General features: G+C 46.4%; 1 protein-coding gene across 2 annotated transcripts; it reads right to left on the reverse strand.

The window, feature by feature from the left end:
* Positions 1-649: 649 nt before the first annotated feature.
* Positions 650-8062, reverse strand: LOC113452862 (N-acetyltransferase 8F1-like). 2 transcript variants are annotated; one of them, XM_026724336.2, is made up of 2 exons: positions 7993-8062; positions 650-4957 (listed from the first exon to the last, which is right to left on the reverse strand). In XM_026724336.2, exon 2 carries the CDS (start codon positions 4900-4902, stop codon positions 4237-4239), a length of 666 nt encoding a protein of 221 aa, XP_026580121.1. In that variant the 5' UTR covers positions 4903-4957; positions 7993-8062; the 3' UTR covers positions 650-4236. The 2 variants fall into 2 exon arrangements, with proteins under 2 accessions (XP_026580121.1, XP_087791833.1); XM_087935707.1 differs by having other exon boundaries at positions 7753-8062.
* Positions 8063-11641: the final 3579 nt, after the last annotated feature.

Here is an 11641-nt window from a genome sequence, read left to right on the forward strand (position 1 = left end):
GATATATTTACTTTTTAAAGTCTTTTCACACCCCCGTTTTGTTGTTGTAAGTGGGCCCAGAATAGCCCCGTGGCGAGGAAGGTGGGAAAAAATATTTAACCAATAAATAAAAAGGGACTAGGGGAGACATGAGAGCAGTGCTCCAATATCTCAGGGGCTGCCCCAAAGAAGGGGGAGTCAAGCTATTCTCCAAAGCCCCAGAAGGCAGGACAAGAAGCAACGGATGGAAACTCATCCAGGAGAGAAGCAACTTAGAACTAAGGAGAAACTTCCTGACAGTGAAAACAATTAAAACTTGCCTCCAGAAGTTGTGGAAGAAGTAATTGGAAGAAGTAATTGGATAGCCACCTGTCTGGAACGGTATATATGGTCTGCTCAAGCAGGGGGTTGGACTAGATGATCTCCAAGGTCCCTTCCACACACTGTTATTTTATGTTCCAATTTGGGAGATGTTGGCTAATCAACTTGTCTGAAGTGGTGTAGGGTTCTCCTGCCTAAGCACGGGGTTGGACTAGAAGACCTCCAAGGACCCTCCCAACTCTTGTTATTCTATTCTAAATACAATCGCAGTGTAGTTCTCCCCTCCCCGATTTCCCCCAGGCTCAAACTCAGAGCGCCGCAAGACAAACAAGGACCGGGCTTAGAAATATTTCAACTTTATTGAATAATCCAATTTTATTTTCCCCAAAATGCACGACACCCCCCCCATCCCCCAGGACAACGGAGCCGCTGCTCAAGAGAGCGAGACACATTCAGATATCAGTGTAGGCACAAATGGATAGAAGAGCCACGGAGCCAATTTTTCAACGGTGTGAGGTAAATTGAAGTTTGGTTTTTTTTAAAAAAAATCCCACCTTTTTATTCTTTTTAGATATAATTCAAGGTGGCGGACATACCTACTGGCCCTTCCTCTTTTCCCCACAGCTCTGGGGGGTGAACTAGGTAGAGAGCAAGCGATGGGCCTAGGCATCCAGCCAGCTTTCGTGCCTAAAGCAGGACTAGAACTCCCTGTCGCCTGGAGAGCTGCCCAAAGTCACCCAGCTGGTGGTTTTTTGCGTGTGCCTAAGGTGGGACTAGTTTTCTCCCGTCTCCCGAGGACTGGCTCAACGTCACCCAGGCGTCTTACACGCTTAGGGTAGAACTAGAACTCACGGTCTCCTGGCTACTGAAGCAAAAGTCACCCAGCCGCCCACCACCACCCAGTGAGGTGGATTAGGTTGAGAGCGAGTGACTGACCCAGTCACCCAGCAGGCTTTCACCTCCAAAGCAGGACTAGAACTCACTTTCTGGATTAGTCGTCACCCGGTTGGTTTTCGTGCTTAGGACAGAACTAGAAGTCACTGTCCCCTGGTTATTGACCCAAAGTCACCCAGCCCACTACTTGTGGGGTGGACTTAGGTTGAGTGACTGACCCAGTCACCTTTCGTATCTAAAGCAGGACTAGAACTCACTTTTTTCTTGATTAGTCCAAAGTCACCTACTTTTTTGTACTTAGGGCAGAACTAGAAGTCACTGTCTCCTGGTTATTGATCCAAAGTCACCCAGCCCACAACCGTGTGAGGTGCAGTTAGACTGAGAGTGAGTAATTGATCCAGTCACCCAGCCAGCTTTCATCTCCAAAGCAGGACTAGAACTCACTTTGTTGACTAGTCCAAAGTCACCTGGTCAGTTTTGGTCATGCTTTGGACAGAACTAGAATTCACCGTCATTTGGTTATTGATCCAAAGTCACCCGGCCCACAACCATGTGAGGTGGAGTTAAATTGAGAGTGACTGGCCTAGTCACCCAGCCAGCTTTCATACCTGTGGCAGGACTAGAACTCACTTACCCCTGGTTATTGATCCAAAGTCACCAGCCCACAACCCTTTGAGTTGGAGTTAAGCTGAGAGTTAACTGACCCAGTCACCCTTCATGTCTAAAGCAGGACTAGAACTCACAGTCTCCTGGTTATTGATCCAAAGTCACCCAGCCCACAACCCTTTGAGGTGAAGTTAGGTTGAGAGTCACCCAGCCAGCTTTCCTGCCTGTGGTGGCACTAGAACTCACGGTCTCCTGGTTATTGATCCAAAGTCACCAGCCCACAACCACCCTTTGGAGTTGAGTGTGTGACCGGTCCAGTCACCCAGCCAGCTTTCGTACCTGGGGCAGGACTAGAACTCACCATCTCCTTTTTAGCCTGGTTGCCTTAACCACTAGACCAACCAGACTAAAGTCACCTTCATCCCTCACACACTATCTTTCCTATTAAGAAATCTGGCAGGGAGCAGGGCCACCATCTTGCCAGAACTAAAAATGGCCGACTGGAGAAATCCAAAGACCTCACCGGTCCAGCCCCATCTAGAAATCAAGCCCATGTTTTTCACTAGATCCTGCCGAAGCAACTTCATTTTTTTCTGTCCTGAATTTCAAGACTTTTAATTTAATCAGTAATAGGATTAGGAGCATCGCTTCTACTATTCTACTTTCTCTACATAATGGACCACCAAACCTTAATTTTTTCCTAACTAAAAACAAACAAACCCACAAACCCAGTGCTGGGTTTTCTACCTTTTTCCTAAAGTCCTTAGTTGGTTGGCCCAAAAAGAAAGTCCTGACCCAATGAAATTCAGCTTCTCTTTCCTCGAAAGATCCCCTCTCCCCCCTGTAATCCCATTTACAGAGCTCAAGATTTTCGGTCGTTAAGTGAGACGTTTTGAGTTCTGCCATTTTGCCCCCTTTCTTGCCACAGGTCGTTAACGTGAATCGCTGCCGTTGATAAGCGAGCAACACGGCCGTGACTCACTTAACAAGGAAGGCCGTAAAATGGAACCTCACCGAACATCTGTTTTTAGCTTAGGAATGGCAATTTTGAGGCTCGATTGTGGTCGTAAGTCGAGGACTACCAGTATGAGCGAAACAATAAGACCCCTCCCAATCTGGGGGGGGGGGAGGAACACGATTCCTCAGGTAGGAACATGGCTCAAAAAAAGACCCAGGTAGAAGCTTAGTCCAAGGCTGCCCTTCTCAGCTGGGCATCTTCTAGGCGCACTCGTGCTAGGAGTTCCAGGCGCTGAAATCCACCACAGGGAGGAACTACTCCTAAGATATACACGTGTTTTTTCTTGAGTGGGTGGTTTGGGGAATTGGTGCAAATCCTGTAGTTGTGGGGTTACTTTGCAGGTGTTCTTGTACGAAGCCACAAACTAGGAAATAAAAGAGACCCTGGAGGGGACTGGAGAACGGTTGCAGGAACTGGGCCTGGCTAGTCGAGGGAAGAGAAGGACCAGGGGAGACAGGAGAGCATCTTCCAATATTTGAGGGGCTGCCATAGAGTGGAGGAAGGGGGTCAAGCTATTTTCTAAAGCGCCTGTAGGAAATAGTGGACGGAAACTGAACAAGGAGAGATTCAACTTGGAAATAAGGAGGAACTTTCTGACAGGGAGAACAATCAACCCCTGGGACAGAAGTTGCCTTCAGAAGGAGCTTCATCCCTGGAGGCTTTCAAGAAGAGATTGGACTGCCCTCTGTCAGAAATGGAGTAGGGTCTCCTGCTTGGGTAGGGGGTTGGACTAGATGACCTACAAAGTCCCTTCCAACTCTGATTATCGGTTAATCTATTACCCCAAGCTTTCGTGTCTCCAAGTCAGCAGAATGCCAGGTGGCTGGGTATCTTGGAAGAAGGGCGGAAAAGACTCCTTCTCAAATGGGCTGAGATGAAAGGAACGTCTTCCGCCAAAGTCAAGCACGATAGGCGAAAAAAAAGGCACCCTGGATTAAAAACAGCCAACAGGGTGTTTATCCTGGGTGTGAACAGCTATGTGAACAGCTCTCTGGATGTATGTGAGTTTTAAAATTGTTTGGCCCCCCCACAATTCCACGGCCAATGGGGGCAGATGGCGAATTGCTTCTTCTCTGCAAATAAAAATGTAGAATTTTTTTTTTCTTCCTCCTCCTCACTTGCAAGGACACTGCGAGGAGACCGGGGTGTGTGAGTTTTCCTTCCCACGTTGCTAAAAGCTTTGCAATTCAGTTTTTAAAGCCCTCCTTCAAAACCAAGAACCCCCACTTCCTTGAAAAACCAAGATCCAGAAGTGGAGAGACACATCTCTTTCACAGTGCGTGTCAAAAGCCTCACCCCACCTGCCCTTGGGTCGGCTTCCCACCCGATGCGTCCCAGGTGGAGGAATGAAGGAAGGTGGGAACGCCAGGGCGGATCCAGCCGATCGCCGGGAAGGCAACCTCCTCAGTCAGGTTGCTTCACTCGGCGCTAGGGAGGTCGTAGCGATACTTGGAAATCGTACAGTGGGCCAGCCTGCCGTAGATGGTGGGGAGGACGTAGTGGTGGTATTTGTGGAAGCCAACCCCTTCGTACATCGCCCGGGCTTCGTGCTGGACCATGAGGGTGTTCAGCACCACCGAAGAGTAGCCGTGTTCCTGGGCGAAAGCGATCACAGTCTTGCAAAGCGCTTTGGCGATGCCGAAACCCCGGTAGTCCTTCCGAACGGACATGCGTTTCAACGTCAGTTCGTTCCGCTGCCCTTCAGCGGGCCTGGCCCCGACGGTGGCCACCACGCATTCGTCCACCTCGGCCACCCAAAAGCACGAGCCTTTGTGGCCCAGGTACGTGGCCTGAATGTCCAGCAGGTCTTCTTGGAGGCAGTGGTCGATGTACATGGACCAGATGTAACCCAGGAGCTGCTGCCCGACGGCCAACAGCAAGGTGATGGCCAGGATGGGTAAGAGCAACGACTTGGAGCTGGTCAGCAGGAGGCTGAAGGTGCAAGCCAGGATCAGGATGACCCAAGGCTGCTTCAGCATGTGGAGGCAGAGGGTGGGCACGTACTCGCTCATGCCGGTGGCGAACAAGTCGCGCACGGTCTCGTGGTCCCCGGGACGGTACTCGCGGATGTGGTAAGACACCATGGCGCGCTGGGCGGGGTGGGTGGGTCAAGAGGCAGCAAAGAGAATCCGGAGACGCCTTGATGATAAAAAAAAAAAGGAAGAAAAATCAAAGGGAAGGTAGTTAAAGGAGAAGATAATGGAGCATCTCTTCCTCGGGATCACCTTGGAATTTTTCTTTTTATTAAAACTTCTTAAGTTTATCAAAGTACTAGCTGGATACCTGTGCTTCGCTACAAAACTAGGTGTTCAGGCTTAGTTTTGTGGGGAGGAAAATAAGGGGGAGAAATTCCTGCCTCTGCCTACCAGCATCCATCGGTATTCACCTGGCTAGCATCCTGTCAGTGTGTGAGAGAGATGAGGGCTGTTTGGAAACTGAACGAATATTTGCTGTGTGAGCAAGACGGAGACAGCAAGGAGCCTGGGCGTGGCTTAGCTCAACTGTTCTGTACTAAAGCTGCCTAGTGCTGCTGTGAAAGTAAAACTGAAACTGAAACTCCTCTGCTTGTGTTTTGCATTTGGAAGAGATTGCTTTTCAGGGGGGAAGGAGAGTAGAACTTCTTAGCATCAGAGCATGTTAATAATGATAATAATATAGACAATACTAATGCTCTGATGGTCATTTCGAAAAATTCTTTCTTAGTGAGCACCTAGAAGCCAAGAGGAACATATGGGCCAAATTTCAAGGTTGTAGCCTTTACAGTTCTGGAGATTTTGTGATGATGCGTGAGTGGTATTTTGCCGTGTGTGCGCGCGCGCGTGGGGGTAGAAGAAGAAATACAAAGAAAAAAACATTGAAAAGTAAGAAGAGAGGAAGGGGGAAAGAGAGGGTATAGCGTAATGGAAGGGAAAAAAAAGAAAAAAAGCACCGACTTCTAACTCTCTTCGGCACAGTCAAAGGGAACAACACTGCAACCACAACATTTTCCTTTTACACACCAGTACATTCAAGCCGTTTCTATAACAATAAGTCTAATTTACAAAAACAGAATTGAATTTTCATATCTTTTTTCCCCACACTGCAAACCCAAAGTCAGGAAGCAATTTCGAACTAGAGACAAAATTAAATATAATCTCTTATTTGGATAAAAGATGCCTTTTAACCATCTCAGCTTCCCTTGCTGTGGGGAAGGGAAATTTTCAGGGGCAGCTACCAGATTCTGCTGTTCCTCTTCTCTGATTCTCCAGATAAAATAGCATTTGAGCTGTATTTGGTATTTTGGGTCAAAATCCAGCAGCTTGGCAATTAATTGCCTTCATATTTATGATAGTTGAAGTGATTCCCTTTGGGGACCTTCCGACAAGCCAGATTCACTTAACAACCGTGCCACTGCAGTGATTCACTTAACAACTGTAACAGTGCAACTATCATAAATAGGATTCCATTGCCAAACATCTCAATTCTGATCCTGAATCTGAATTTTGATCCTGTGACCTGCAACCTAAGTGTGAAAAAAAGTCGTCAATATGAATTGTTTGAGGTGTCATCGTAACTTTGAACAGTCACTAGATAAATGGTTGTAAGCTGAAGACTGCCTGCATTGAGTCTTTCAAATTTTGGAGACCGCTATGTCCGTGGTGGCTTATAAATAAAAAATAAAAAACAAAATATACCAAAGGAAAAAAAGACAATCGATCAGAAGGCACAACCAAATAAATTCCCACCTCCCAAACCACCAAGAGTGGCTCAGGCATCAACCCTGACAGCAATGCCTATATAAATTGTGGAAGATGGGTAGTGTGTCCCTTGAAAAAAAAAATCGAGGACCAGGTTGGGACAACTTCTAAGCTGTTGGGATCTTTTAGTTTTGGGACCTATAACCTGTAAGAGTTATAGGTTATATATAACCTATATAACTTGGGACAACCTATAAGCTGTTGGGACCTATAAACTGTGGCGGATGGGCCTTTTAGTCTTATGCTTTTGGAGTGCTTGAAGAGGGAATCATGGATGATGGGAGTTGTAATTCACACACTGTGGAGGGTATACTAGGGAAGCCAACACCTCAGGATGCAAAAAGATCTTAGCATGCCTGAACAAAAGGGCCCTATCTAACAAAATATGGAGAAAAGCAAGATTTTACAGTTAGGAAGGGGGGGGAAATCAAAGATGTATGTATAGATTTCGCAAAACCTGGTTCAAAAACAGTCACTGTGAGAGGGACCTTGGAGTCTTAGTGGACTATCATTTAGACATGAACCAGCTGTGTGCAGTAACAGCCAAGAAAAGCTAATACACTCTGGGGGTTGTATAAACAGAGGCATAGAATCAAAACCGTGTGAAGTATTAGTACTGCTTTATACAACCTTAGTAAGGCCGCACCTGGAATACTGCACCCAGTTTTGCCCCCATTACAAAAAAAAGATGTTGAGACTTTGGAAAAAGTGCGGAGAAGAGCAACCAGGATGTTTAAAGGCCTGGAGACTAAAACATACGAAGAACCGGTTGCAAGATTTGGGTTTGACTAGTCCAGAGAAAAGGACTTTTAGGGGAGGGGACATGATAGCAGCCTTCCAGTATTTTGAGGGGCTGCCCCAAAGAAGAGGAGGGTCGATTTATTTTCTAAAGCACCAGAAGTCAAGATAGGAAACAATGATTGGAAACTAATCCAGGGGAGAAGCAACCTGGAATTAACAGGGAGGACAATTCACCAGTGGAACTACTGGCCACCAGAAGTTGTGGGTGCTTCATGGCTGGAGGTTTTTAAAGAAGAGATTGGTTTTTATCTTACCACCCAATAAAAATGTTAAACTGGTTAAGAAGAGACTGGACTGAAATGCTACAGGGTCTCCTGCTTGTGGGTTGGACTAGATGACCTCCCAAGGTCCCTTCCAGCTCTATTCTGATTAAGCTGAACTATGTAGTAGGCTAACCGCGGAAGAGAAATCACGGCAGTTCTGTGCATCTGGTGGCCCCAGGCTAGAGAAAACCGGAGTCTCTGCGGTAGCCGCGGACGATGGGTGTTGTAGTCCTCCCCCCCCCACACACACAATGGAGGGCAAGCTACCCCGTTGGGCGCCGCACGGACGCGAGAGTCCCTGGGGGCCGTCCCGCTCTCGCTGCCCGGATAAGGAAGCCTTCGTCAGCCTGCTGCCCCTGGGAGGCCGAAGTACCTGCGGGCCAACGCCGCCTTCGCCTTCTACGACACCGCCGCCCTCAGCAGCAACGCCGCGGCCTCGCACTGGCCGCATCAAACGTCGTCATTTCCGGATGGCGAGCGCGCTTCCGGCTCTTCCCCGAGAAGTCGGAGAGAGACCGTCCCACCTCTATGGTAAGAATCGGCAGCCCGGAGGATTCATTCTTTGGACCTGGGGGGGGAAAGGGGCGTGGTCAGCCAGGCTTGCACGTGCGGCCGCCGGCGCGCATGCGCGCCCTTCCGCGGACGGGATGGGAGGTGGAGGAAAGGTCCCCAAGGCTCCAAGGGGGCCTCGGAAGCTCCTCCCAAGTGGCCTCGGCCGCGCAGGCGCAGATCTCGCCGTTTGCACCTGGCGGCCGTGTGCAGGCGTCGGGACTATGCTTCCCAGGATTCATTGGGAGGGAAACAGCCGTCACGTGGTGGTTTAGCTCAGGTAGGACCGCAGTCGAGGCCAACATTTATGTTGCTAGGTGACATATTTGTTAAGTGAGTTTTTCCCCATCTTCTTTCTGTTTGTCTGCCTCTAATATATATCCATCCCATCTATCATCTGTTTCTATGTGTGTGTGTGTCTCATCTCTCTCTCTAATCTCTCCCTCTCATCTACTTACCTACCTACCATCTATCAATCTATCATCTATTAAATATCTATCATATTATCTATCTATTATATCTATTATCTACCTATGTATCTATCATCTAAATTATCTATCAATCATCTATCATATCATCTATGTATGTATCATCTATATTATCTATCATCTATATCATATCTATTATATCTATGTATCTATCATCTATATTATCTATCAATCATCTATCATATCTATTATTATCTATCATCTATATCATATCTATTATATCTATGTATCTATCATCTATATTATCTATCAATCATCTATCATATCTATTATCTATGTATCTATATTACCTATCATCTATATCCTATCTATTATATCTATGTATCATCTATATTATCTATCAATCATCTATTATATCTATTATCTATCTATGTATCTATCATCTATATTATCATCTAACTATCAGATCTATTATATCTATTATCTATCATCTATTATATCTATTATCTATCTATGTACCTATCTGTTATCTACCTACCTTCTTACCTACCTACCTATCATCTGTCCACTGTATTTATCTCCATTCTGTCTGTCTGTCTTTCTATCCATCAATCATCCATCAATCATTCATCTATCTTATCTATCTAGCTTATGTATTGTTGGAAGAAACATCCAGGTCCAGTTCCAATCCAGGAGGTTCTGGTGCAACTGACCACATGGAGTTGAGAGTGAGCGGTTTTCATACCTTCTCTTAGGCTTTGCACTTGAACCTCCTGTTCCTGTGCAAGAACGTGTATTCTATTGGCTGTTGTCAGGTTCCCATGGGGCCATGTAGGGGTCAAGTTTGTCTGAGCTAAGTTTGGTTGAAGTTTGGAGGGTGACGCAATGTAGTGAAGCTCTGCTGCTAGATGGTAGAGGGTTAATCCTGTTATGTCCCGAGAGATCATGTCTTAATCCCATCATCCTGGAGCTGGAGGTCTTTTGTTTTGTAGATAGACTGGCCCAACCTTTCTCAATGGGCACAAAATATCTGCTGGGGGGAGGGAACTGGGCCCCTGAGTTTCTGTCTCCCTTAAGATTTTTATTTCTCTTTTAAGAGAAAATATTTCATCCTGCCTTTTAATAATATTCCTCAAAATATTTCATTCTTCTAGGAAAGGGTGTGAGTGCTAACTTACACTCTCTTTCTCTCTCTCTGTCTCTCTCTCTCTCTCCTCTCTCCTTCCCTCTCTCATCTACTACCTACCTACCTATCTCCACTGTACCTATCTATCTCCATTCTCTTTGCGTCTCCCTCTAATCCAGAGGTCTCCAAACTTGGCAACTTTAAGACTTGTGGACTTCAACTCCCAGAAGACCACAAGTCTTAAAGTTGCCAAATTTGAGGACCTCTGGGCTAATCTGTCTCTGTCTCTCTCATATTGTATAGCTGCACATGTCTCACAAAAGTGCCCCTTGTTGAGACCATCCTAGAAACCCCTTTCTGTCATTCTGGGCATCGTATGCTGGCTGGGAGTTGAAGTCCACACGTGTCTTAAAGTGACCAAGGTTAAGAAATGCTACCCTAAACCATCCCCTTCCGACTTCACAAACGTAAGCCCGTTTCATTTTTCCGCTCTTCCGTTGGGCTGACAAAACTCACTGTTAGGAATAACAAGGTTACCTAACGTAGTTTGGGTAAAATAATATATATAAACTATGATAGTAAGTTTAAGTGTGTGTCACTTTAAACTGCAAAGCATGTAATTCTGGGTGCGGTGTGAAACCGCCATAAGAGGGAGCAAGAGAACCTGCTGAATTGCTGACGATCGCTGGTTTGCCTGGACTGATGTTTTGCTAACTGTGTGTTCCCTACTGCTGAGTTTTTGCTGTCGAAGGAAGAAAGGAGGTTTGACTTCTTCATATCTCTACTGCGAGGAGATATATTACTGGACTGATATTTGTAAGTTTACTGACCTCTCTTTTTCGACACTGGACTTTGCAACTGAATAATCCCCGGACGGACTGAACTAGTGAATGATATATGGACTGTTTTGACTATGCTAAAACTCTTACTGGAATAAACTATTTAAGTAACACAGTGTATCTGTTTTACTGAGTGTAAGCTACAAAAACGTTTATCTCACATATTTTGCCTGCCTGCCTGACTGCCCTGCAGATCCTGCTAGGGTGTATCCCTAACAATCACCCCTTCTAATAATTGTTCAGGTAGATCTTCCCAGCAAGGCCTTAACCAGCATGGAGGTGTGACTACACTACTTGGCAATTTGGCGTGTTGCAGAGGTGGTGTATTCAGCAGGTTTTGACCAGTTCTGGGGAACCACTAGCGGAAATTTTGAGTAGTTGGGAGAACCGGTCAATCCCACCTCTTTTGACTGACCCCGCCAACCCCATCTCTTTTCTGCCTCTGATTGAGTCCCAGATGAATGGCTGGGTCTTCATTGGTTGCCCTGCACAGGAGAACAGAGCTGGAAAGCAGGTTAGTATTGTGATTAGCCAGCAGCAGTGAGGAGGAGGCTCCCGAGAAGCCTGTGCTAAGTGTGAGTGAGCGCAGGATGATTTGTCGAAGAGAACAGCTGGAGCAGCACAAGCGACTCGGGAGTAAGAATGCAACGTAATGGCCCCTCCCTTCAGGGAATATAAGCCCGATTTCAAAGGGTTTTTACTTTTGCAGAAAGCAGATTTTTTTTTGAAGAACTCAGCATTGTGTGTAGAGACTCCGGCTTATCTGAAGAACTCCGTCAAGGTTTTTTTTGGTTGGACTAATAGGCCGCAAGCCACCTTTTTATCTACGAAGAAGTTGATTTGTAGATTAAAGCTGTGAAGGTTTGAGTGACAGAGTTTGAGATTTTCCTTCTGGTAACCGGGTTGGGTCAAAGAACAGGTAGTGGGGTGAGGAGGGAAGGGGGATTTTACAGCATTCTTCCCCTGCCACGCCCACCAACCCACGCCCACAGAACCAGTCGTAAAAAAAAATTTGAATCCCGCCACTGGGGTGTGGCTTTTGTCTTCTGCAGAAGGCGAGAAAAGGAGAAGCACAGAACC

This window comes from Pseudonaja textilis, chromosome 6, assembly GCF_049901715.1.
Source record: "Pseudonaja textilis isolate UNSWEBS1 chromosome 6, rPseTex1.2, whole genome shotgun sequence".
Taxonomy (NCBI): Eukaryota; Metazoa; Chordata; class Lepidosauria; order Squamata; family Elapidae; genus Pseudonaja; species Pseudonaja textilis.